The 27,378-nt window shown below is 53.0% G+C and overlaps 2 protein-coding genes across 4 annotated transcripts in view; both read right to left on the bottom strand.

The window, feature by feature from the left end:
* The window catches only part of SFXN5 (sideroflexin 5), a 98,627-nt gene extending 83,929 nt beyond the window's left edge, over window positions 1-14,698 (bottom strand). For all 3 annotated transcript variants that reach the window (XM_057401273.1, XM_057401274.1, XM_057401275.1), the window contains exons 1-2: window positions 14,576-14,698; window positions 4,027-4,095 (exon numbers count right to left, since the gene is read on the bottom strand). In XM_057401273.1, the coding sequence (XP_057257256.1) occupies window positions 4,027-4,095; window positions 14,576-14,632 (126 nt within the window). In that variant the 5' untranslated portion in view covers window positions 14,633-14,698. The remainder of the gene's footprint in view (window positions 1-4,026; window positions 4,096-14,575) is intronic.
* An 8,911-nt stretch (window positions 14,699-23,609) lies between these two features.
* The window catches only part of RAB11FIP5 (RAB11 family interacting protein 5), a 37,191-nt gene continuing 33,422 nt past the window's right edge, over window positions 23,610-27,378 (bottom strand). The window contains exons 4-5 of the mRNA XM_057401284.1: window positions 24,898-25,081; window positions 23,610-23,873 (exon numbers count right to left, since the gene is read on the bottom strand). Coding sequence (XP_057257267.1) covers window positions 23,664-23,873; window positions 24,898-25,081 — 394 coding nt within the window. The 3' untranslated portion in view covers window positions 23,610-23,663. The remainder of the gene's footprint in view (window positions 23,874-24,897; window positions 25,082-27,378) is intronic.

Below are 27,378 nucleotides of genomic sequence, written 5' to 3'. Positions count from 1 at the left end.
CAGTTCACTAAGCCCATGAGAAGCATGCAAAGGGCTACCGCTGATCCATGACCATGGGCTTTATGGTTACAGCCAAAACACAGCACCTGACTCAGTTTGAATGATGCAGCTTAGATCTAACCTGTAGGTTTTAGTTCAAAGAGCTGATGTAACCTGCTCTGCCCTCATCCGGGCCACCAGGCATTGACTCAGAAGGTCACTGCCTAGAGCACGCTTGCGGGACTACGTCAGCAGAATGGAGAATTTCAGTCTTTGTAGGAAGAGTTGCTAAAGGATTGTATTCAGAGGAGTTTGGTTTGGCCAGCCAAAGAAAGGGGATAAAGAACAAGACCAGAGATCACAGAATCATGGAATTGTTTGGGTTGGAAGGGACCTTAAAGCTCCTCCAGCTCCAACCCCTGCCATGGGCAGGGACCCCTTCCACTAGAGCACCTTGCTCCAAGCCCCTGGGTCCAACCTGGCCTTGAACACTGCCAGGGATGGGGCAGCCACAGCTTCTCTGGGCACCCTGTGCCAGCGCCTCAGCACCCTCCCAGGGAAGAGCTTCTGCCTAAGAGCTCATCCCAGCCTCCCCTCTGGCAGGTTCAAGCCACTCCCCCTTGTCCTACCCCACATCACACCGAGCTGATGGCCACCTCCAAGAACCCTTTGTCACCACCCCAAATCCCTCACGGCCATCACTCCGGCACCCTGGTGGGACGGGAGGACAACTGCAGACAACTGTCCCTACGTACAAGCATCAGACACCTCCATCCAGCACGTGAACTCTTGCACTGATTTTCCACCTTGTCCTCCGTGCTCAAGGGCACACTGTTTCTGTCTGAAAGATCTGTGCCTTGTCTTCTCTTGGATCCCAACTGATGCCTACACATGGCTTCGAGCTGCCTCCAGAAACCCATATGTGCACATACAGACCGTAATAACAGTCATTATGCCAGTAGCACTACAACATTACTGTTACAGAATCAACACAAAGACAGAGTCAAGTTTTGCACTCGAGGCTTTTAAGAGAAAACCCACTGATGGGACAGGGCACGCTGGGACAGTTGGCATCTCCCTCTGCTCTTATGGAGCTTGTATTGGGGTTGCAAGGCTGCGTTATCCCTGTGATGCTCAACTCTGCGACTGCAAGTTTCACTGATTTCAGGTTCAGACCAATGATGACTTACTGGCATGTGAACCAAAGCAAGAGTCTTCTGGCCACCAGCACCACGAATGCAATGTGGGGCACCAAAATCCAGCTGTGCTCTGCCATCAGCAACTCAACCATCCCCGATTTCGTCTCGCTGCTCCATAGATGATACATACGGCAGACTTGACTCCAGCTGGCCCTATTGTATTGGATCTACAGTGACAGACAACAGGAGCCAGAAACTTTTTGTTCAAGTAGAGCCAGCAGATGTGACACTGAATAAACACAGACAGACAATCTGCTGAGTAAGAAGGTATCGTTCATATAAATAACATACATCTAATCCTGCTTCCATTTTAAACCCAAATATGGGAATGCAAGATGCTCCGTGCTCTGCAGACTTCGGCTTTGAACAATGAGATGAAGCAGAAGCAGATAACACACGGCCCCTCTGAGCTCACTTGAATCCTCATTCCACTTTGGCTCTCAATTATTAGCAGCCCCACAGCTTTCTCCATGAAGAGCTTCCCAACGAGCATTAACAGTTTGGCCAGGCTCGTGTCAGATGGGAGACATTAGGCTTATCAAAATAGCTGCTGGACCACACTGCTTCTCCCAATGGATCTTAATTACAGAGCAATTAAAAGCATTATCCCAATCATTTCAAGCTCACGCTGTTCGAAAACAGGCATTACATCCGCTGAGGGGTTCCTCATGGTCTCAGTGACAGGGCTCGTTGGGTTTGTCCTCTGGGATGACACTTTTCCTGCTTATTGGGAGAAGGCTGCACATTTGCTGCTGCCAAAGATGATTTCATCGGGAGCCAGTTATGATATGAATTAGCACACGAGGAAACCTCCTCTTCGGAGGTGACATGCACCAATGACACGAGGTCCATGTCTTCTTTCAGTATCAGATGCACTCAGAAAGCAAGTAAAATTAGTAGGTAAGCTTGATATAGATAATTATACCTACACTAAAGATAAAACTGGAGCAACTGCCTTCCAACTGCCTCTGCCCTGTAAGCATGGAATGGTTTGGGTTGGAAAGGACCTTAAAGCTCATCTAGTTCCAACCCCCTGCCATGGTCACGGACATGAGGATGTATCCCTAAGGACATGTGCCCTTGAATATTAATGCTCAAGAACGTTTAATAGACAAGGAAGTTTTTGATGGTGTTAAGGATTTGCCTTATTGAAAGAGGAATGACTAAGAGAGGACTGTCACTGAGGCTCGTTATGCTCCCTATCACTGTGCCTGGTTTCCCCCACTCAGAGGGATCACTTCATCCTTCCTCCAAATACAGCCACCAGTAGGATGTAATGACGTAACACACAGCAATTAAAATAGGATGGAGAAAACCCCCATATTATAACATTACGCATGGGATTAACCTCCATTCTCATTAGAAACTCATTTATTTGCTTTTTTTCCCCCATTTGCTAGTGAGCTCCTCCAAGACAAACAGTGATTTATTTGTTCCCTGAGAACCCCGGGCCTGGAAGATGCAGCCATCTGTCAGAGGGAAGGAGCTCTCCACAAACTGCTGCTTCCTCATCAAACCCTTCGTGGAGTTTTAATTTGCCACCTCAATTAGCAAAGGAAACCAAACAGCTTTTAGTTATCATGGAAGGGTTTGTGTTGGAAGGGACCTTAAAGCTCCTCCAGTTCCAACCCCTGCCATGGGCAGGGACCCCTTCCACTGGAGCAGCTTGCTCCAAGCCCCTGTGTCCAACCTGGCCTTGAGCACTGCCAGGGATGGGGCAGCCACAGCTTCTCTGGGCACCCTGTGCCAGCGCCTCAGCACCCTCACAGGGAAGAGCTTCTGCCTTTCATCTAACCCGAGCTTCCCCTGTTTCAGTTTGAACCCATCACCCCTTGTCCTATCACTACAGTCCCTAATGAAGAGTCCATCCCCATCACCCTTGTAGTCCCCTTCAGACACTGGAAGCTGCTCTGAGGTCTCCCACAGCTTCTCTTCTCCAGGCTGAACAGCCCCAGTGTTCTCAGCCAGTCTCCATACACACATATATACACACACGACACATTTTAAAGTACAAGACCTACAGATCCTGTCAGGATCTAAAGTACACGTTTTCACCACCATCACAGTGCAGAAGGAACTGGCCTCAGCTGACCATCAGCTACAACGAGTGGTTCAGCTCCCTGTGCTCCAAGAATTGCTTGCACATTTATTTTCATCTCACACAACCCCACCTCAAAAGGAACCAAAATAAAATGCAGCAAAGGAAAAGGAAAAAGGAATTCCCCTTCACTGGAAGCAAAATCCAGAGCTTCCTGGCTAACAGCAGAACTGAAGATCACTGGTTGAAATACTTCTTCTAAAGGATTCCCCACAACTGCTTTGTGAGAGCAGGGAAACGCAATAAAGCTGGACAGAACATAAATGGGCCAGAAACCCCAAAAGCCTGTTACAAACAGGGTAATAACTAAGGAAAAACTACACCACCTCACTCAGATAAGGTCTTCTTGAGTACAGGCACAGAAAAACTGCAGTGTGGACCCTCTCCCTTCATGAGAATTACTATTTACTCCCTCATCTACTCACCTGCATTTTATTCCATAAAGACTGTAGGAATTTTCCTTCCAAGAAGACTAAATCCCTGGCAAAACTGACTGAAACCAGTGGAGGGTCTCACTGGTTACTGGAGGGAGAGGGGAGCCTGACTGGTGTGTGGATTCCCTGATGTCTAATCTAAAGCAGGTCTGGGCTACGGATTGAACAGAGCTCAGTTGGGCAATCAATCAGCTGTGAGACACAAATCCACTGGAAACCTGGCTTCATTACTCCTGCTCTTCACAGAAGAGATTGTTTCCAATCTAACCCTGTCTAATAAACAGGGCTTTCAGACAACAAGGTGCATATACATTACCTCGGTCACAAAGAGGGTGCGCGGATCGATGATGTCCAAGAAGTGCCTGAATCTGCCATAAAATGAAGTCTGGAAAACAAGGGAAAGAACAAAACGTGTTCAGTTAGAAACAAGTGAAGAGAAAGGTTTTATTTCCTCCTAAATAGCAACGAAAAAGATGTACAATAGAAGCTGTACATCCCAGTTGTAATTTGGGGTAGGAAGTAAAAAGGAAAAGATGATGCCTTGGACCCTGCTAATAGCAGCGTTGCTACTAACAGGGTACTAATATAGATATTATAATAAAGGGATACTATCAAGCTGCTAAAACCCTTTCCTTTTTCACACCAAATACAATGTTGTCTGCTACCCCATGGGGCTCTTGGGAGATGCCAGAGGCCACAAAACCCAAGGCACAGCTCCAGACCTCTAAGTCAATAGGATTGCCACCCTTCAATGTCTTTAAGCCTGTCCCCATGCTGCTTGTCCTCATTCCCCCTGACACCCATCTCACAGGGTCCCTGATCTGGGGGGAGGAAGACTGGTGGGAAGAAACCCCTCCACCTGTACACCACTGGAACAAAGGTTTCTGAAATCAGATTTTCAAATGGTCTAAAAAGAGCTTAAAGTCCCAACAAGGGAATAAATGGTTTAAAGCCATTCCCCTTGGCCTGTCCCTACATCCCTTGTCCCAAGCCCCTCTCCAGCTTTCCTGCAGCCCCTTCAGGCACTGGAGCTGCTCTCAGGTCTCCCCTTCAGGAGCCTTCTCTTCTCCAGGCTGCCCCAGCCCAGCTCTCTCAGCCTGGCTCCAGAGCAGAGATGCTCCAGCCCTCCCAGCATCTCCATGGCCTCCTCTGGCCTCGCTCCAACAGCTCCACGTCCCTCTTGTGCTGCTGCCCCAGAGCTGGATCAGGACTGCAGGGGGGTCTCCCCAGAGCACAGCAGAGGGGCAGGATCCCCTCCCTGAGCTGCTGCTCACGCTCTGGGGGTGCACCCAGCACACGGGAGGGTTCTGGGCTCAAGCGCTCACTGAAGCTGGGTCATGGGGAGCTTCTCATTGACCAACACCCCCAGGCCCTCCTCAGGGCTGCTCCATCCCACCTCTCACTCAGACACCAGTCTGGATTCCTCCACCTGGACGCAGATGTAGGCCAAGTGCCAGCGCTGCCCCACCACAGCCTGAACCCTCATCTGGACACCAGCAATGCCAAACAGACCAGGGCAGCCTGGTCCAGCAGCTCCTCTATCCCTCCCATGGCTTCTCCCCTGCAGCCCATTGCGGATACAGGAAGAACACTGCTCATGGATGGACCTCCACGTACTCTCTCCTACTGAGCCCTCTTTGCCCTGGGTGCTCTGCAGCCACGTGCAGCAAACCCTTTTGTGTTCGTAATGCAGAAATGTGCTATAAATAAAGGAGCAGAACATGCATACAGCAGCGAGAATGGCATTTAATCACAGCCTGGCATCAGTTCATCAAACATGCTGGTTCTTCTCCACTGAGCCATCAAGAGGAATACCAATAACGCTGCCTACTTCTTCAGGCAGAACTGCCTCTGTAACAGCAGCTCCCAGGACCTCACATTCCAACACCCCATGCTCAGCTCCTCACAGAACTCTCTGCTGTTGTTTTGCCATGTTCTCCACTAAAAAGAGCAAAGAAAACCCCACAGTTGAACAAACCAGCTTCAGAAATGAAGCCCCGTGGGTTTTAATTAGCATCGGTTTCATGAGCACCAGTTCTGGTACTTTCCAGCTTTTGTGGGCTTGATGCTCTGCTGCCTTCCATTGCTTTTCAGTCTAAAACCCTCTGCAGATGCCACTGTCCTCCACATGACTGCTGCCAGTGGTGCAGGCAGTGCCATGACTAAGCCATGAGTCACTTGGGCCCTCCTCACGTTATCCCGAGCTCCCACGTTCCATCATCCCTCTCCCACTGCCCATCCTTCTGTGCTTGCTCAATGCCAAACAGCACAGGGAATTCAGAGCAGTTTAAGTACGGGGCTTAAATGAGAACACAGAAGGGTTGAGGCTGGAAGGGACCATTGGTGGTCACTGAGTCCTATCATAGAATCAAGTGGGTTGGAAAAGACCTTTAAGATCATCAAGTCCAACCATTACCTCAGCACTGCCACGTCCACCTCTAACCCATGGCACTGAGGGCAACAGAAGTGTTTGGGTTGGAAAGGACCTTAAGGTCATTCAATATCCCTGTTCCAGCAGGGCCACCCAGAGCACATTGCTCAGGATGGTGTCCAGATGACTCTTGATCATCTCCAGGGAAGGAGACTCCAAAACCTCTCTGGGCAACCTATTCCTATGGTCACTTATCCTCACAGTAAAGAAGTTCTTCCCATGCTCAGGTGGAACTTCCTATGTTTTAGTTTATTCCATCACCTCTCATCCTATCGCCTGGCACCACCAGGAAGAGTCTGGTCCCCTCCATCACCTCTCATCCTATTGCCTGCCACCACCAGGAAGAGTCTGGTCCCCTCCACCACCTCTCATCCTATCACCTGGCACCACCAGGAAGAGTCTGGTCCCCTCCATCACCTCTCATCCTATCGCCTGGCACCACCAGGAAGAGTCTGGTCCCCTCCACCACCTCTCATCCTATTGCCTGCCACCACCAGGAAGAGTCTGGCCCCATCCTCCCTTTAGATACCTCTGTACATTGCTCCCACTGAACCTTCTCCAGCCTGAACAGCCCCAGCTCCCTCAGCCTTTCCTCATAGGAGAGATGCTCCAGACCCTGAATCATTCCAGAGGCCCTTCTCTGGACTTGCTCCAGGAGCTCCAGGTCTCCCCTGTACTGAGGACCCCAGATGTGGACACAGTTCACCAGTGCTGAGGAGAGGGAGGATCATCTCCCTCAACCTGATGCAATGCTCTTCCTCACGCAGCCCAGGACACTGTTGGCCACCCTGGGCACACTGCTGGCCCATGGACAACTCCATGGCCACCAGGTCCCTCTCTGCTTCCCAGCAGGTCAGCCCTCAGCCTGTGTGTGCATGGGGTTATTCCTCCAGAGGGGCAGGACCCTGCACTTGCCTTTGCTGTTCTAAAGGTTCCTCTTGCCCACCTCTCCAGCCTGTCTGAAGGAGAGCACAGCACAACGGGGCGGTGTGTGAGTGGGGAGACCTGTGTTTGAGCCCATCCTCCCTTCCCTAGAGCAGGCAACAAGACCCAGCTTCTCAGCTCTGGTTTCCACTTTGGTTTTGCACTACCATGAGCTCTCTAAGATGCACTCACATAAAGGTGCTTCTCCTTGTTGCTCTGATGAGCTGCCTGGAAGTGAAAAACCCCTCTAAAAGCCTCCCATGAATGGTATTCTGGTGCTCAACCACATCCCAGCCCTTCCAACAGAAAGCTGTTGTCACCCTAAGTCTCAATCTTCATCACAGGGATCAAAGCCAGAATCTTCCTGCTCTCTGTCCCAGACTCCAAGAAACAGGATGAGTTTGCAGTCCCACAACAGTGATTTAACCTTTCATGTGTCCTCAGCACACTCACAGGTCAGCTCAACATCCCTCATCACCACTGTGGGACAGCACAAGACAAGGCATTAAGTTAGTCCACGTTTCTTCAAACGAGGCCACTGCATTGAACCTCCTTCAATCCCACGTCCAGGCCTGGATTTTAAAGGGAGCAGCTTTGTCAATGAAGCAACTGGGGAAGAAAACATTCTAATTGGTAAAGAAGCATTTTCCCCATCCTGCTTCATCCCATCACGGGCAGAGATCATAAAAGCCGGAGGAAAAGAGGCAAACTGAGGTCAGTCCTGGACAGGGAGAGCTAGATGGAGGCAAGGTGAGTGGCAGAGTGGGATGGTGGGAGTCCCCAGCTCTACATCTACAACATCTCAAAGTCCTTTCATGGTACCATACACTGTGCCATAAAAAACCAGACCTAAAAATAGAGGAGTAAGAGTTTAAATACAATTTGTTGTGGGTGTTTTAACCTCTGATGAGGGAGAACCTCATTTTCCACAACAGCAGCTCCCTATGCTGTGGTCTCTCTGAAAGACACCTAAAATGGGACCAAATTCAAATCAAGAGCAAGGTTGTCTTCTTTAGGCTGCATCACCCCATATTTCACTGCTCAGCCCACCTAAGCAGCAGTATTTACCATGACTGTCCAGCCCAACTCTGGCTAAGGGCCTGTAGGGCCAGACCAAGGGGAATGGCTTGAACCTGCCCGAGGGGAGACTGAGATGAGCTCTTAGGCAGAAGCTCTTCCCTGGGAGGGTGCTGAGGCGCTGGCACAGGGTGCCCAGAGAAGCTGTGGCTGCCCCATCCCTGGCAGTGTTCAAGGCCAGGTTGGACACAGGGGCTTGGAGCAAGCTGCTCGAGTGGAAGGGGTCCCTGCCCGTGGCAGGGGTTGGAGCTGGAGGAGCTTTAAGGACCCTTCCAACACAAACCGGGCTGGGATTAGATGATTATCTGCTGTACATCTTGCACGAACTGCTTTCTTTTCCCATACCTCCATCCAACCCTTCATCCTCCATTCTTTCTCCATCATTCAATGCCCATTATCATTTAATAAGGGAAAACCAAGGGACTGCCACCTCCCTACAAGGTTTGAACTCGACACACCAACTCTGCATCCATCCAGCAAGCCAACAGTTGTTGGGACAAGTGAATGGGATGAGATTGTTCCAGTATTTAAAGGGTGGCTACAAAGACAATGGAGACTCCCTTTTTGACCAGGAGTCCCATGGAAAGGACAAGGGGTGATGGGCACAAGTTACTGCTGGGGAGATTCCCATTGGACACAAGAGGGAAATGTTTCACATTGAGAGCAACCATCGGAATAATCTCCCCAGGGAAGTGGTGACTCCCCAGTGTTGGACGCTGTTAAGACTGGGCTGCACAGGGTGCTGGGATATCCAGTCTAGGTCATGCTGTGCCTGGAAATCTTGGACCAGATGATCCCTGAGGTCCCTTCCAACCTGGGATTCCAAGATTCTATGAAAGGATCAAGCCCTGGGGCACGGGAAGAGCCAGGCACCATTCAGTGACCAGCACAGCAGCAGCTCTGCAGCACACTGCAGTCATCCAGACCCAGATTTAAGTGAGGCTCCAGGATGGGTCCTTTCCAAGAGGATCATTTCCAGCTCTCGCCATCACCCTCATGCAGGGATGAAGCCTACAAGACACCCAGAAGTTTGACCTTCAGCTCTCAACTATCCACCATTGGATCCCTGCAACATCTGCTGTAGTAAACAGTTATCTGGGAGCAAAGCTAATAACACAAATTCCCTGTGATTAATGGCAGCTATTTTGGGACCACTTCTCACCAGCCTGCAGCAAGATGAAGTCCTGCAAAGCGGCTGGGAATATCAATTCCCTTCCATGGCACAGCAGCTCAGAGTGAGGATGGGAGCTGCACATCACAGATCCAGCTATTAAAGATGCCAGATCCAGCTGATTCCCAGATAACAACTAGGAGGAAACTACTCCTTGAAGGCTCAAGAAGTGTAAAGAAGAGCAGTGAGAGCCAGGTAAGTGACCATTAGCAAGCACCTTAAAGAGGGTGAGGGCTCTTTAAAGGATAACTAAAGGATACTTTAAAGAGGGGAGATTCAGGTGAGATCTCAGGAAGCTCTTCCCTGAGAGGGTGCTGGGACACTGGAATGGGTTGAATGGAGAAGCTGTGGCTGCCCCATCCCTGGCAGTGTTCAAGGCCAGGTTGGACACAGGGGCTTGGAGCAAGCTGCTCTAGTGGAAGGGGTCCCTGCCTGTGGCAGGGGTTGGAGCTGGACGAGCTTTAAGCTCCCTTCCAACCCAAACCACTCTGGAACTGTGCGATTCCTCAACAGCGGGCGGCCCTGGAAGAACAGGAGATACAACTTGCACCAATTTAATTGCAGTGTGATTGCAAACAGGATTTAATTAAAGCCGGAGCAAGAGGCAGGCACATTTGGGGTTGGTTTTTCTTTTTTAGCTAAAAACCTCAGGCTTACGTCAGCTTGAAATTAATTAGGAAGAGATTTAAGCTGACCCAACCCAAAGCAAGGGAATTCAAGCTGTGGAGCACTGGGCCAGTCAGCAGAGCTGTGTAGCTGCACACAGGCTGCAGCCCAGGGCGAGCTTAGGTTAAGGCCATGGACTCCATTTGATGCTCTCAGCTTGACTTTAAACATCAAAGAATGTTTAAAGCATGGAGTCAGGAGCAGCTCCTGCACCTCGGCACCTTCAGGCACCTGCAGTGACGGGTCTGAGCATGAAGGGGAATGCGCCAGGAAGCGGCACAGAAACCTTTCACTGGTGTTAGGTGGGGTTTGCATCCTGTAGGACAAGAGGCAAACTCCCCGTTTAGAAACCCATGGTGGCTGATAGAGAGGGAAGAAGGCAAAGGAATGGCTTTGGGGACAGGTTCTGTGAAGTTAGCAGATAAACATCAGCCCCAAAGGTGTCTGTATTCCCTCCCCTGCTCTGCAATTCACCTCCAAGCATGCGCTTGCAGGATCCAATGGATCGTGCGGGATAAACAGGGTCAGCACATCCTCAGGGCCTGGTGAGAGCAAATGTCACTTAGCACATTGCAACTCATCCCAAGGTGTTTGTACAGACTGGGGTGGACCTGCCTATGGACAAGAGTTGGAGCACTTGTGAACCAAGCTGTTGGAGCGAGGCCAGAGGAGGCCATGGAGATGCTGCGAGGGCTGGAGCAGCTCTGCTCTGGAGCCAGGCTGAGAGAGCTGGGCTGGGGCAGCCTGGACAAGAGAAGGCTCCTCAAGGGGAGACCTGAGAGCAGCTCCAGTGCCTGAAGGGGCTGCAGGAAAGCTGGAGAGGGGCTTGGGACAAGGGATGTAGGGACAGGCCAAGGGGAATGGCTTGAACCTGCCAGAGGGGAGACTGAGATGAGCTCTTAGGCAGAAGCTCTTCCCTGGGAGGGTGCTGAGGCGCTGGCCCAGGGTGCCCAGAGAAGCTGTGGCTGCCCCATCCCTGGCAGTGTTCAAGGCCAGGTTGGACACAGGGGCTTGGAGCAAGCTGCTCTAGTGGAAGGGGTCCCTGCCCGTGGCAGGGGTTGGAGCTGGAGGAGCTTTAAGGTCCCTTCCAACCCAAACCGGGCTGGGATTCTGTGACAGTGATGCCTCTTTAGGAGAGAAGAGCTCCATTCCCTTCCTTAAAGTGGAACATAACCTCACACCGAGCAGCACGAGGAGAGACATCTATGCTCCCATTGCAGCACAGCTCTGGTTCCTCCTGCTGCCTGTAACCGGGCTTTTAGCAACCACCGTGTGCAAGCTGCGAGGCATTAAGCTCCTGAGAGGCGCATCTAATCAACAACATCTTTATCTGTGTGCTACTGCAAGGGTGATCTTGGACGCGTGGGTTTGAGAAGAGGGGCAACAAACCTCAGCTGGGCTCTGAACTCACCAGATTAAAGCATAGGAAGAGCAGGGAATCACAGCTGTTAGCACTAAGGTCCTTGTGAGCCAGTTCTGAGACGATCATGTGTGATGTTCCAGCATTTAAACCCTCTGCAAGGTCAAGCCCTGAAGCAGCACATCCCCACCAACACTGTTAATGATGCAGGGAGAGAAACGGCGTGTGGGACCAACAGAACGAACCCTCCCGAGCCCTCCAGGACCATTCACTGAGCTGGGCATGGAGAGAAGCTGGTTATGGGGGGGCTGGTTTGGGTTTATTCCCCTTTATTTCCACATCCTTCCTGTGAAGGAGCCAAGATCTGCGACTCCTTTTCATGCCCATGAGTTGTGCTTGTTGAGATGAACACCCTCAACCTCAGCTGGGAAGGAGTCACCTCACTTCTTATCTGTGCTTGAAGCCCTCCTGCACCAACCAAGACAACCTCATAGTACTTTATAAAGGGCTGACCCCAATAAAAGCATCAGAATTTAACCCCCTCCAGCATTTAACCCCCCTGGGTAGCAAACAGCAGTGCCCACAGCTTATTTAGAGCCTTGTTAAGGTTTCCTCTGATAGAAAAGCACCGATTTTACCCAAGGTAAATACCTGTGCTGCAGGCAAAGACCCCAGAGCACCGGGAACACACAGTGAGCTCCGGCTTCAGAAGAGGAAGCACTGAAATCCTTAAGGCAAACGGGGTAGAGCTCACAAATTAGAGCTACTCATCAGGAAATTAAGCTCTTCTCACACATTCTGAAGCCTAAGAGCCCTCATTTCATCTTTCACCTAAAAATAGCCTATTTCCACTGCCAGAAAGGCTCTTTGCAGCAAAGAAACCCCAAATCAAGGTGACTTGACAGGACTCACTGCCCAGAGATCAAGAAAACCCCGATCAACTGCAAGACAAGGGAAGGGAAAAGGGGATTTCATGAGCTTGCTCCCGAGGTGGTGCCAGGGGAAGGATACGACCCCGAGCTCCGCGGAACCAGATCCCAGTTTGCTCTCCAAGGGTTTTGTTCCTCGCACACAACTTCTCCTTGTTTCCCCCCCCTACCCCCTGCAGGGACTCGGTCCCTGCATCACTTCCAGCCCCAGTTTCAGTCCAACCTCCCCTTAAACAGCCCCAGACCTGCTCCCAGCCAGGGCTCCAGCGGAAAACAAGCGCTGGCATCACACGGGGCTATGGCTGGAATTTAAACGGCGTCGCTAATCCTTTCCAAGGCAAGCAAAGCATCCTTTATCAGCCAACAGTGAGATCCTAGAAACAGATCAACCCCTGCAATGAGCCATGGAACAGAACGGGAAAGGCATGGATAGACAAGGATCAGGGTGTTCAAGGGTTGCAGATGCCTTGGGCTCACACCCACGTTGCTCCCCAGAACTGGGGAGTGAAGTTTGGTGGCAAACTGTAAGGTCAAGATGAGGGAAATCATGGAATGGTTTGGGCTGAAGGGACCTTAAAGCTCCTCCAGCTCCAACCTCTGCCACAGGCAGGGACCCCTTCCACTGGCAGGGACCCCTTCCACTAGAGCAGCTTGCTCCAAGCCCCTGTGTCCAACCTGGCCTTGAACACTGCCAGGGATGGAGCATTCACAACTTCCTTGGCCAACCTATTCCAGTGCCTCACCAACCTCAGGACAACTATAACCATCTGACCTAGAGATGAACAACTTCAGCTCTGCTGGGTTGTGTGATGAGAGTGGGATGTGACACAGGGAAGGAATAAACCCACTATAGAAGAGAAGGGGAATGATTCCCAACACCGCTGGCAGCGCACTCCCAAAGGAGACAGTCCCAAGGGTGCTTGTGCCAATGGGTTCCACAGCAGGGTGAGGGTTAACGCACGCAGCTCATCTCCCAGGGGTGGCAGCGAGGAGGGGATGGCTGGGCTCGCTCTCTCTCTCTCTCACACACACACAACCCATCATTAACATCCTGCCATAGCCCTCCAAACGGCTTCTAAATGTTGCTACAAGTGACAGTCGCTCCTTAATGAACAGAACGCACCGATTCTGTGCCTGACTCGCTGCCAAGTGTGCCTCGAATCATCTGTGGTGTCTAGAAGGGAGTAGCGTCTCCTCCTCCTCCTCATCTCCTTATTAAAAAGCTCCATCTCCCCAGCCTGAGCATCCCTCGGCTCACGCAGCCGAGCAGGCTCTTGCCATGGGGGAGTCACCTCTTCCTTGTGGCGGTCCAAGGAGGTCCCGTGTCCTTCCATACAGGGAGAAGGCAGGGGGGAAAAGAGGCACGGAGACGCAGGAGCAAAGAGCTGGCCCCTATGGGAGATCAGCAACTGGACTCCCAGCAACCCAGATGGGTGCTTTGGTCAATGGAGAGCTGCAATTAGCGAGTCAGATGGTTGGCAAAGAGTGGTCCTGTGCAGATTTCATCGGGATGGTGGGAAGAGTCTCCTTGGAGACTGCCCCAGTAGTCACAGACACACATATTAATGAGCAGACTCACTCCTGAGCCTGCAGTTCCAATGGCTCATTCCTCTCCTGAGGAATCCTGCCCAGCTCAGGAGCCGCAGAAGGATGCTCTACGGCCTCCACGGGAATGAAGAGTGGCCCTTGTCAGCTCTCAGGTGGCAGGAACCCTTCAGAGTGCTCATGAAGAGGCTGTGGAAGGTGGCAGCAGGGACGAGCACCTTTGAGCCCTGCACCAGCATCTCCTCACCCGGCCGCTGTGAACCACAGAGCTTCCCCACCATGCTCCAGCCTCACACACCATCCCAAGCCACCGCTCCTCACCTCCAACACCCCACGCGGTGCCATTCCTGCCCCGCCATGGGACAGACCCCATGCGGGGGCCAGGTGAACCCTCGGCACCCACCGCCCGTTCTAAGGCGGCCAAAACGGACAACTCGAGACCGGCGCTGGCTCCTTCACCCCTTAGCTTTATCCTACCAAAGGGCCCTGCGCTGGAAGCCCTGCTCCCACCCGTAGGCAGCTCCTCGCCTCCCTGCAACCTTGCGCTCGCCACCCCGCACCGGGGTAGGGGGAAAGGATGAGGCCGCGCCGGGCGCTGGTACCCGGGACCCCGCCAACCCCGCTGCCCTTGGCGGCGGCCCCGGGGCTCGAACCCGCGGCTCTGCCGCTCCACGCTCACCCCCCCACTCCCTCAGCGCCACAGGGGCACGGCGCCCGCCGCCGGTCCCTGCCCTTCCCCGCTCCCTCCGAGGCCGGCGGTACCTGCTCGAAGCGCGGCTTGCCCAGCTGGAACGGGGGATAATCGGCCGGCTCCGCCATCCCCTCCCCGCGCCGCAAGCGCCACTTTAAACGGCCTTCCCCCGCCGCCGGGCCCGCCCCTCGAGGCGGCGCCGCGCTGATTGGCTGCTGCCCACCGCAGCTCCCGCGGGGCACGACGGGAAATGGAGTCCGGGCGGAGGGGCTGGAGGGGGGCTGCTGGGACAGCCAATGGGAGGGCGCGGGGCAGCATGGGAAATGGAGTCCGCGGCGGGACCGTGAGGGGAGCCCCGGGGTGGGGGGGGGTGGGGGGGGTCTCCTCACGGGAGGAGGAGCAGCGCCCGCCATGACAGAAGGGTTCGGGCTTGTCGTGGTTTAAACCCAGTCAGGTAACTCGTTCACTCACTTCCCCCCCTTTCTTGCCCTCCCCCTGCTCCCGGAGGGACGGAGAGGAGAATCGAAAAGAATGCAACTCCCCCGGGTTGAGATAAGAACAGTTTAGTAACTAAGGTATAACACAGATCACTACTGCTGCCACCAATGATAACAATGATAAAGGAAATAACAAGGGAACAGAATACAACACCTCGGCACCAGCCGACCGATAACTCGCCCCCCCCAAGCCCGACCAAGCACTGACCCATACCTCCTCCAACCCCGCAGCCTCCCAGCCCCCCTGGGTAACTCCCAGTTACATCCTGGCCATGACGTGCTGTGGTATGGAATAGCTCTTTGGTCAGTTTGGGTCAGGTGTCCTGTCTCTGCTTCCTCCCAGCTTCCCCTCCTCCCTGGCAGAGCATGAGGCTCACAAAGTCCTTGGCCAAACCAAAACATCCTTGTTATCAGCTCTGTTCCCGAGCCGAAAGTCAAAACACTGCACTGCACCAGCTACCAAGGAGGAGAAAAATGACTGCTACTGCTGAACCCAGGACAGGGATGAAGGGACCTTAAAGCTCCTCCAGCTCCAACCCCTGCCACGGGCAGGGACCCCTTCCACTGGAGCAGCTTGCTCCAAGCCCCTGTGTCCAACCTGGCCTTGAACACTGCCAGGGATGGGGCAGCCACAGCTTCTCTGGGCACCCTGTGCCTCAGCACCCTCCCAGGGAAGCAGGCCCTGACATGTAATGTGAATCTAAGTGCAGAAGGATTAGGAACAAAACCCAGGGTCAAAACCACAGAAGTGACTTTGGAAAGCACAGCGAAACACAAGGTAACTGAGTCCTGAGGGGAACTTGGGTCATCGTGAGACTAAGATCACACCTCCGGGGGTAAGGGACCTTTGCCCACAGACACCTTTACACACAGAACATGTGAACTATACACAGGGGCTTCAACAGAGATGGGCTGCGGTGCTGGTGTCCCCAACATCAAAAGGACATGGAGCTGTTGGAACAAGTCCAGAGGAGGCCACGAGGATGCTCAGGGGCTGGAGCGGCTCCTGGATGTGATACCGGGAAATAAAGGGTTAACATTGTGCCTGCTTGCTTAAGCAGTCGCTGTGCTTGGTGAAGCAGAACCATAGGAGTCAAAGTTGCTGGGATGTTGAAGCAGAACCGTAGGAGTTACAGCCGCCAGGCAGAACTGTCGTAGGTAAGATTCCCAACTTGTGTGATGAACATCGAAGACATTCTTGTTTAAACAGTATCCATAAAAAGGAAAGGAACAAAAGATAGCCAGAGTAACAACATTTGCAAACCTGACAAGTTTCTGCTTTAAGATACATAAAACTGGCTGGTACCCAACCTGAGGTTTGGATAGGAGCTGAAACCCCATTGAGTCTGCATGAAAACAAGAGGTTAGTCACTGTGATGAAGAGGAACTACAGGCCTTCATCCTCACGCCCCCCCCCCAACGACCACCACCAGGAGGCACTGCGCAAGCACATCAATGGTATGAATGCCAGAAAACTAATTGTAATACTAGACAGGAATAGGTTTTGCATATGTATTAGGCATGAAGCAAGCTCATGTTTAGGTAATCATTATGTGTAATATAAACGAACTGAGTGGCAAAGGAAGGGGGCGCATGCTTTTGGAGGAGCAATCCCCATGCGCCTCAGCGCTGAATAAAGCATACCTACTTTATAACTCCAACATGGTGTGGAGTCTATCTGCATATCAAATGGAGCCAGGCTGAGAACATTGGGGCTGTTCAGCCTGGAGAAGAGAAGCTGTGTGGAGACCTCAGAGCAGCTTCCAGTGTCTGAAGAGGGCTACAAGGATGCTGGAGACGGGCTCTTCATCAGGGACTGTAGGGCCAGGATAAGGGATGTGAGATGAAAATAAATGTGCAAGCAATTCTTGGAGCACAGGGAGCTGAACCACTCGTTGTAGCTGATGGTCAGCTGAGGCCAGTTCCTTCTGCACTGTGATGGTGGTGAAAAAGTGTACTTTAGATCCTGACAGGATCTGTAGGTCTTGTACTTTAAAATGTGTCGTGTGTGTATATATGTGTGTATGGAGGTAGGCTGAGAACACTGGGGCTGTTCAGCCTGGAGAAGAGAAGCTGTGGGAGACCTCAGAGCAGCTTCCAGTGTCTGAAGGGGACTACAAGGATGCTGGAGAGCGCCTCTTCATCAGCAACTGCAGTGACAGGACAAGGGGTGATGGGCTCAAACTGAAACAGGGGAAGTTCAGGTTAGATGTGAGGAAGAAGTTGTTCCCTGTGAAGGTGCTGCCACTTCCCCCCGTCCATTCTCCTTTCCGTGAAGAAACAGCTGAATTTAGCAACCCACAGCGATGTGTGAAGCAAGCAGACAGCATTGCTCTGTTCTTCCTGCCCTGGGAGCACGTACACCCCATGGGCCACGCTTCCGACCCCTTCGTCAGGAACTCGTGCCAAAAAGTCCTTCCCCTTTGGAGCACAAACACTGTTTGTCAGTGATGCAGCAGCCAGGAGACGGGCCGTGATAGAGGACCCCCAGGAACGGGATGTGGAGAGCGGGTGTTTGCCTTAAAGCTGGAATTGAGCAAATACTAACACAGAGAAAGGTGAAAGCCTGAAAGCCTCTGAAGAAAAACCCCTTGAATTGCATCGTTTCCTTGTGGAAACGCATTGATGGAGCCTAACAATTGCTATTGACCTTTAAAATAGGTGATTACAAAGGAAGAATTGGCAATCTGGGAATAAGGAGTTTACTCGGATGCAGATGGGTCCTCCAGTGTGCTCAGTGCTGGGATTTGTGGAGCTAAAGGAGGGGCTGGGGGCAGAAGGGATGTGTGCGAATTGTCTCCGGAATCCTCTTCTCTAGATTAGTGGGATAACAGGAGTCTGACCCTTCCGATGCTGCTGCAATGGTTTGGGGGATTAGGATCGATGCTCTGAGGAAGAGCAAAGGGTCAGCAAATAGAGTGCAGGGGAGGATGGAGCAGGGGAAGCAGGCAGGGTACAAGGGAAAGGATTGGAGCAGCAGCAGTCAAAGCAGGAGGTTACAGAGCAGGGCAGGAACATATTTTCCACCTCAGGAGGAATGAAACAATAGATGTGAAAACTAAAACCCTTATTTTTTTTGCTTTACAGGGGAAAATGTGACCATCACAACACTGCTGTGGGGATGCTGCTGCTCTGCTTTATGGATGTGCTGCTGAATCGCTGCTCTTTCCCATCCCTCCCCATCTGCAAAACCATTTCTGCTTTTAGGCTACTTCAGCACCAATCCCCTTCAATGGATCCCAAATCTCCTGGGTAGAAAAGGGGCTCAGAGCATCCAGCCTGGCCTTGAGCACTGCCAGGGATGGGGCAGCCACAGCTTCTCTGGGCACCCTGTGCCAGCGCCTCAGCACCCTCACAGTAAAGAACTTCTTCCTTATCTCCAACCCAAAGTTCCCCTGTTTCAGTTTGAACCCATCACCCCCTTGTCCTATCGCAACAGCCCCTGACAAGAGTCCCTCTCCAGCATCCCTTCCTTTTAAGCGGGGTCTAACACTGCTCAGAGCCCTAAACGCCATCCTAAAAGGAACAACGAGCCCATTGTGCTGTGAGTAACGCTTCACGAGGCAGCTCTCCCTTCCCTAAAGGTTTCATCCTGCACTTCACAGCGCAGCCAAATCCCTGCACTTCCTAAGGATGATATCCCAAACCCCTCCGTCTCCGCACAGGGGGAATCTCCCTCCCTCCCATCCCAGGCAGAGCCAGGGAACCGATACAATCCCTAATGTTGACACACTTAATGTTTGGTAACAACAGAGGGGAGAGAATCTGTTTATCTCAAACCCCATTTGGAGTGACATAAGACTATCACTTTTTTGGTTAAATACCAGAAAGAATATCAATTCTTTGGCTGATGTCAATCTCACCAGATCCATGGAGACTGACAGCTCCTGTTTCCTGGGCTGGGGAAGGAGGAGGAGGGGGAGCTGCTTCCTCACAATTGGTTGACGAGCATGTTTCTTCCCATTGTGGTGGGGAACAAGCACCCAGCCATTGAGTGAGGGGCTCTGGAGACCTGATGTACTAAGTTTGGGTGCAAGGGTTTGGTACCAGGAGGCTACAGGGTGGCTTCTGTGAGAAGCTGCTGGAAGCTTCCCCATATCCAACGGAGCTGATGCCGACGAGCTCCAAGATGGACTCATCAGCAACGTGGCAGCACCTTTGGGATAATGGATTTAAGAAGGGGAAGGACAAAACTGCACCTACAGCTGGAGAGAGGAGTGAGAACATCGAGAGGCGCAGCCCTGCAGAGACAAGGTGAGTGCAGGAGGAGGCAGGAGGTGCTCCAGGGCTTCCCCTGCAGCCCACAGAACTCCATGTGGAGCAGGGTGCAGGGGAGCCCATGCTACCCCTGACCTTCCTGCTGCCTTTTCTTTGGATAGTCTCTCAGAGGATCACAGTTCAGTGCACTGATCCCATGGAGCAGCATTCCCAACATTCCCATCCGGGCTCTCAGGGTTAACATGATCTCCCCAGACAGGTGCTGAGCTCCTGATCCAGCTGGAGGAAAAATAACCTGGGATTAGAGCTGACAGAACTCTTCTGTCAGAGCTGTGAAGTGATTTAAGGAAGCTTAAAGGGTTCATTTGTCTGAAGGAAAAGGCAGGAAGGAAGGAAGCTGTAGCCTGGAGAAGGAGAAAAGGTGGGATTAAGGCAGAGGAGCTGGAGGGGAAGGGCTGGGAATCAGCCCTGTGCTGTGAGAACCCTCAACACTTCATGCCCTCGATGAGCAGTTACAAGGTGCCTGTTCCATGAGAGGTGGCACCGATGGAGCTGGTTTCCTCACCAGGCACCTGAGGCTGCGCTCTCTCGTGGCTATGATGCAGGATGAGGTCTCTTCATCCCTGCTCCATCCCTGGCAGTGCTCAAGGCAGGCTGGATGGGAATAGGACGGAGACCCACTGCAATGTGCAGGAGGATGAATCATTGAATGGTTTGGGTTGGAAAGGAGCTTAAAGCTCCTCCAGCTCCAACCCCTGCCACGGGCAGGGACCCCTTCCACTAGAGCAGCTTGCTCCAAGCCCCTGTGTCCAACCTGGCCTTGAGCACTGCCAGGGATGGGGCAGCCACAGCTTCTCTGGGCACCCTGTGCCAGCGCCTCAGCACCCTCCCAAGGAAGAGCTTCCTCCTTGTTGCCATGTTCTCCCCGTCCAAGCGCCATCAGCACAGACGCTGCTGTCAATAACTCACAAGTTTCTAGGAACAGCTTGAACAACTTTTTATTTTTTCTTTAAAGTGCTTCAAACAGAAGAACAAGCTCTTTAGAAACATCAGTTGCAACGATTAAAACAGGAACCACTCGGAACCCGCTTCCTGCCTCCATCAAGTACGGGGAAACCAACGACTCCAACCCCCGCCCCGACGCTTCTCCCTCCCATTTTGGGGTGTTCTCCCACCCCACACGTTTACAACACAGAACACACGGAGGTTTCTTCCCAGACACAGCCTAAGGCCGAGTCCACGCGTTGCTTCAGCACCCACATCCCTTCAGGTTTGTTCCAGCTGAAGGATGGTCCTTCGCGGTTCTTCTGGCCCCTGATTCCAGGCTGGAAGGGCCAGTCAAGGCATAAAGAAATCACTTGGCCAGAGTGTTTTAAGAGCAGAAAACACCCAGTTACGTGCTGGCAGCGAAAGCAGAGCTGGGAGCAGGAGCTCCCTGCCCAAGGCCTCGTGGAACAGCTTGAGCATGGAAAGAGAAAGACCAGAGGCAAACCCATAGAGCGATGTTATGGTTGTGCTTGAAATGGACCCAGGGAGAAGCTGCTGCTGGGCCACCAAAACCCTGCGTGGCTTCAGTGAGCCCCAGAGCCGGAGTGTTCCCTCCATGGGTTTGCAAAGAACATGCGGAGATCTGGGACACTGAGCTCCTTTTCCTCATCTCCCCCCTCTACAAGGGAATATCCAGGTCCTCAAACCATTTCCCTCTGATAACGTAGAGGTTTTAACAAAGACATCACACAGACTGGCTTCAGCGCTGTTGTGTGTAGCCACTTATGTATGCAGAGAGTAACCTGTGCTGGGGGGAAGAAACCTGTTTGCAGGACAGCAGAGTGGAGAAACAGAGAACAAAGACAGAACAGCTTCAAGACACCTTTTTCCTAAGCACAAGTGCCAAGGTCCCCGTGCAGAGCCCACCGTGGCCTCTGGAGATGCTCTGCTGTCACCAAGCCACCGTGAGGGTGCTTTAGCCTCCCCTCAATGGCAGAAGGCAGTCGGGGGACGTTTGGGGACCGTGCTGCTCGGAGGGAGGTGTCAGATATTGCTGATAGGGCCCAATACAGCCCTGCTGAGAGGAACTTTATATATTCAAGTGCAAAACATTCAAGCTTTGGAGGAGAGAAAAGGCCGAGCTAAGGCAGAAGGGGAACGTGCTGAAGAGGAGGGGAAAAGGTGCGGTTTGCTCCTTATCAACATTGGCACTTGTGTGTGGGGAGCACCTACAATGCAGAAGTCCCAGGAAGCAGATGTTTGGGGGGGGAGCAGGGAGCTAGGGTGAGAATCCAGCTCTGGTTTCCCCTTCCTCATTCCCAACTGACATAAATCTTCTCTGCTCAGCATCCCTGCGGCTTCTCCCAGCCCTTCTGCCCATGCCATGCTGCTCTCCCACTGCTGGGCTGGATTCTACCTATCCACAGCTCCTCCCTGCTCGCTTTCAGGTCAAAGGGGGAGCTTCTCCATGAGAGGAACCCCCAGAAAGGGATTTGAGCTCTCAGGCCATGGGTCTTCTTGATGATACAGGCAGAGAGGTTTCTGGTGCTTTCTACACTGGGAGAAACACCTTCCCTTGGACCCTCGTGTCTTAAACCAGAAGCAAAGTCCCTGCACAAGGGCAGAAGAAGCATAAAGACATGGGGGAAGTGCAAAAGCCCAGACTGCTTCCTCCTATTGCCCAAAGCCAGTAGGAAATCAGGTAGGAATGAGGCTCGTGGCCAGTATCTTCCCAGCTAACACATCCTCCTCCTGGTATGATGGGCTCCAAGCTAGATATGACCATGACAGTGACACCAAACCTCCTTTCTCCTGCTAGCTCTCATCCCAACAGCTTGTTTCTCCTACCTCAGATTTTGAGCATGACCTAACAGTCTTTATCCACCTGTAGTTTGTCCTGGAATGCTTGGCCTGCTCTTCCCCCAGTGTCACCTCCTCCTATCAGCTGTCCTTGCAGAACTCCTGCCAAAGTGACCCACACACAGGGGTCAGATGGCTCTGCTGCCTGCACTTAAACTCACCTCGCTCAGATGAGCTGGCAGCAGAGGGAAAGCTGCCCGAGATGGGATGTGTTGGGCTGAGAATGGGATCTCAGAGCCTGCTACTGTCCTACTGCAAAAGGCACGGGTTCTCCATGGCGTGGTATAACTGGAAGGAATTAAGGAGGAAAGAATATGAAGGATTTGAAGGAATCTGGTAAGTCTGGGAGAGGTACAGGAGGGAGAAGGAGCCTCACACATCCAAGCAGCTCGAGACCCACACCACTGACCCTCTGCCTGCATGGGCACCTTCTCCAGCCACAGCCCTGGCAGAACAAGAGGAGCAACATCCTCTCTAGACCCTTCCCCAGCATCTCCAAGCCAAAGCTGCCCTGTCCTCCAGTGCAGCAAGGAGCATCACTCACCAGCCTCAGGCCAATGTCCTTATGGCCACTCAAAAGTCAGCAGCAAGAAGCATTTAAGTCCTTTGGGTGAGCCCAGGCCACCAGAGACCTGACACCAGAGCGTGGATGTGGTACAACACGAGGTGTCTGGTGCCAGCACTGGCTTGAAGGAGCTCTGTGGTGGGTGATGACTGACCTGCCAGCGAGGGCTGGATGCACGCCTGACCTCCCAGGGTGTCATGCACAGAGGTGGTGGGTGCTCAGACACCCATCTCCACACACAAGCTTCAGTCCTAACGGTGTTTCCTGCTGCACTGAGAAAGACACCACCAAGCCAGTGGTGGGGCAGGCGGTGGAAGGTGATTCCTGTGGACACAGGAGAGTTTTGAGCTGAGGAACTGAGGCGGCATCACACAGCAAAGGAATCAACACCACTCATGGTTGGGCAGTGACATTGGCTTGAGTCCCTTGTGGCCTCCAACTCCAGCAGCACCTCCCGTATCGTTGGCACACTGGAGCCAGCTCTTCAGATGGAGACTCTTCATTTGGGGTACAAGAGGAAGGGAAAGAGGTGTCCAACAGTAGCTCCTTCCCCTCGTTGCCTACGTGCTGGTAAAGCCTAACTGAGCTTAAGCATCCTGATGTTCAACCAGTTGAACACCATCCATCAGCCAGCATACAGCACTTGAGAGAAGAGATATGGAAGAGTGTGGGCAGAAGAGCAGCAGCAGCAGAAGGAAGACATGGGCAAGGTGGTTGGTTTCCAGCTCTCAAATGCCCATGGACCACTTAAAGCATTGGCAGGTGAGCGCCTGAGAAGATGCTGCTCGGTCACAACAACAGGAACCTAAGGAGGCATCAGCCTCATGGGGAGGGCTCTGCTCCTCCCCATAGGGCGGGTGACAGCCCATCACCCTATAGCTCCCTGGAGCCAGAGCTGGGATAAGCTTGGGCTGGGAAGGAGCAGATAACCTTTGGCAAACAGAAGCCACTGGAGCCCTCTTGGAAGAGGAGGGGGAGTGCAGGGATGTTTGCAGCGTGTTTATTGGAGGAGTGCTGGTCTCTGGGGAGAGGTTACTTGGTCTTGTTTTCTCCCAGTGGGATCTGGAGGAGCGTTGGGGACTGTTCCATGATGCGGACCAGCAGCTGGTCAATGTAGTTCTCCAGTTCATGGATGTGCTCCTCCTTCTTGCTCAGCTCCTTCTCCTTCTGCAGCAGGAGCTCGATGAGTTCATCGTGGGTCAAGTGATAATACTTGGCTGATTGGTCCAGAACGGTGGGATCCTGTGGCAGAAACCAAGAGGAACATTCAGTGAGTCATAGAATCCTATCATGGAATGGTTTGGGTTGGAAAGGACCTTAAATCAAATGAAACCCCTGTCCCCCAACAGTTACAAGCTAAAGGTGGGAGCACAACAGAGCCCATTCCCTTGGTGTGAGACCTGCCATCAGCTATCCCCTTTCTGGGGCTTCCACTCTCCTCAGTCCTCCAGCAGCAGGAAAAGAGAATTAAGAGCTGAAAAACCCCTTCAGGAGCTCCCAGAGGATGAGAGCTCCAGGGGATCCACGTTTCCAGACAGGCTGGAGCAGCACAGCGGAGCAGGACCCAGACAGACCTCATCCCAGATAAGGTGAGATACTCCTAACCCGTAACATGAACTACCTGTGGAACCAGGAAGGGCTTTATGGGCACAGAGGTTGTACCTGTCCTTCCACTCAGGTGAGCTCCAACAGCAGTGTTTTACAGGTCAGGTTGGGGAGGCAAACAGCAGCAGTGGAGAAGGAGGAGGAGAAGAAGAAAGGAGGAGAAGGAGGACAAGAAAGGAGGAGAAAGAGGACAAGAAAGGAGGAGAAGGAGGACAAGAAAGGAAGAGAAGGCACCCCCTGACACTGTGCCCTCAGACATCTCACATGGGTGGTTTCCTTGCCTCACCATGCCAGTGTATGGGATGCAGCAGGCAAGAGGCAGGAGCAAGGCTCCAGAAGAACTTTCCCCTCTGCCTTCAGGCCTTTCACCAAGCACTTATCCCATCCCATCCTATCCTCTCATCTCTGTGGATAACCTGGCATTGGCTCACACCCTGTACAACAAAAACCCCAACCCAAAGCAAGCAATGGGAGAACAAGAGGCTGAGAAGGTCCAGAGACCAGGCCATGGAGGAAGGCAACCAGGACTGAGGGTGCCAGGGTTAACACACAGGGCTCTGCTCCCACGGTGGCAGGACCCAGTTCTACCTCCTCCCACACCAGCTACAGAACATCAGGAGGAGGAGGGAACGCAGCTCTCACCTCAGAGGGATGTTCCTACCTTCTTGGTGTCTGCCTTCTCCGGGTGGGAGGACGGGGCCACAGGCTGGACGCTGCTCGTGGTGACCGTCTTCAGCTTCTCCAGCCCATTGCTCAGAGCAGTGGTCAGGCTGGACCTGTGCTGCTGCTTCTTCTCACTGGAGACCTCCTGCACCGCAGCGCTGATGGGTTTCACTGGGTGAGGACTAAGGAGAACAAGGAGGTTGGACAGTTGAACCCCCCCTCCCCAGGATGGGGAGCAATGCTGAGCTCTCCCTGGGGTTCTTGACCGATGGTTTGTGCTTGAAGGGAGCTTAAAGCTCCTCCAGCTCCAACCCCTGCTACAGGCAGGGACCCCTTCCACTAGAGCAGCTTGCTCCAAGCCCCTGTGTCCAACCTGGCCTTGAACACTGCCAGGGATGGGGCAGTCACAGTTTTTATGGGGATGGGACCCACTTATGACATTTAATGAGCTCCACACAGCTCAGCGGCTCTGAGGAGAGCCCATGTCCTGCAGAGCAGGCAGCTCACAGTGCTCTCCAGCACCATTTCCACCCAGAGGTGAGATAAGCAGCCCCAGGACATGTGTGTTTGGCTGAGATAGGGAACAGAGCCCCGTGCCCACACCTCTGCTGCTCAGTCGATGCTGAGTCCTGTAGGTCAAAACTCCCACCAGGCACTGGTACCATAGGGGAAGTTCAACCCAGGTCATCAGAGGCTGCTACATCCACTGCCCAGAGGGGGGGTTTGGGGGCCAGGAGCCCTCAGCTTAGAGTCTGGGGTCACCACTGATGCTTCAGGGATGCTCCTGAACTGCCTCAGCCCAAGAGCTGGCCTCCACCTGCCTGAAGACACCACTGAATTTGTCCCCTTCCACCAGCCGAAAGGGAGAGGGAGGAGGCTGTGTCTGAGGGCACCTTCTCTGTCACCTGAGAAGGAATTACAGCTTCAGTTATTTTGGCCTCATTCTTCACCCAGAAGATTGTTTCTGGACTTAATCGAAGTCCTTTTGCTTTTCAGCGTGATGGAAAGAGAAGTGACCTGATGCTGCTGTCCTGCAAGGAATACACAGACCTCAGGATGAATCATAGAATAGAATCATGGAATCAACCAGGCTGGAAAAGCCCTTTAAGCTCACCCAGTCCAACCATTCCCAGCACTGCCAAGGCCACCACTGCCCCATGGCACTGAGGCCTCATCTCCACGCTGTGTGAACATTTGCAGGGACGGTGCCTGCAGCCCTGCCCTGGGCAGCCTGTTCCAATGCCTGAGCACCCTCTGGGGCAGGAATTGTTCCTCAGCTCCATCTAAACCTGCCCTGGGGCAGCTTGAGGCCGGTTCCTCTTGTCCCATCCCTTGTTCCTTGGGAGCAGAGCCCAGCCCCTCCTGGCTCCATCCTCCTGTCAGGCACTTGTAGGGAGCCATCAGGTCCCCCCTGAGCCTTCTCTTCTCCACACTGAACCCCCCAGGTCCCTCAGCCCTTCCCCATCACACTTGTGCTCCAGACCCTGCATCAGCTCCATTGTAAAATCCACCAGGAGCGCTGCAAAGCCTCTGCTCCCACCAGATGCAGCAGCACAGGGATAATCCCCAGTGTTGGGCATCCAAACAGTGCTGCAGGAGAAGGGGAACCTCAGCAAGGTGAGCACACACAGCGTCTCTTTACAATGGGGACATGAGGGTGTTGGTAGGATGGGCTGGAGGAGGACTGACACCCACAGTGATGGTGCAAGCTGTTCCTGGGCTGGGACTGACACCTCTCAAGTCCAGCTTGTGCTCAATGTGCTCTGAAAGCTTTCAAACCTGTTCCAGGACTGAGATGACACCTCTGTCCCAGCCTCATTCATCACATGAGGCATCAGGTGGGTGGCCCAAGTCCTCAAGGCTGGTGCCTTCATGCCATGTCAATGGTGATGGGATCAGGATGTATTTCCTTGTGCTGACAGGGCACATCTGAAGTCCTCTTCAACCACGATGCCTCCTGTCATCCATTTGCTATGAGAGGACAGCAGTGGAAGCCACTGACCAGCTCCAACAAGCCAAAGGATCGTCCTTGTCACACCTTGCCACAGCTGTCCAAGCACATGGACAGAGCCAGGGCTCCAAAGCAGCATGGAAGGATGGAGAGGGATCCCATAAACCACCGTGGGAACAATCCTGTTCCTCAAAACACACGGTTCAGGAAGGAGACCAGTGGGGGCACTACTCATCCCAGCCACATAGAACACAAGCAGCTCCAAATGCTGTCATAGAATCCCAGCCTGGTTTGGGTTGGAAGGGACCTTAAAGTTCCTCCAGCTCCAACCCCTGCCACGGGCAGGGACCCCTTCCACTAGAGCAGCTTGCTCCAAGCCCCTGTGTCCAACCTGGCCTTGAACACTGCCAGGGATGGGGCAGCCACAGCTTCTCTGGGCACCCTGTGCCAGCGCCTCAGCACCCTCCCAGGGAAGAGCTTCTGCCTAAGAGCTCATCTCAGTCTCCCCTCTGGCAGGTTCAAGCCATT

Source organism: Pezoporus wallicus, unplaced genomic scaffold (assembly GCF_028554395.1).
Source record: "Pezoporus wallicus isolate ANWC-B61680 ecotype Strahan unplaced genomic scaffold, APGP_CSIRO_Pwel_v1 contig_8837, whole genome shotgun sequence".
NCBI lineage: Eukaryota > Metazoa > Chordata > Aves > Psittaciformes > Psittacidae > Pezoporus > Pezoporus wallicus.
This window is presented reverse-complemented; position numbering and strand designations above follow the sequence as displayed.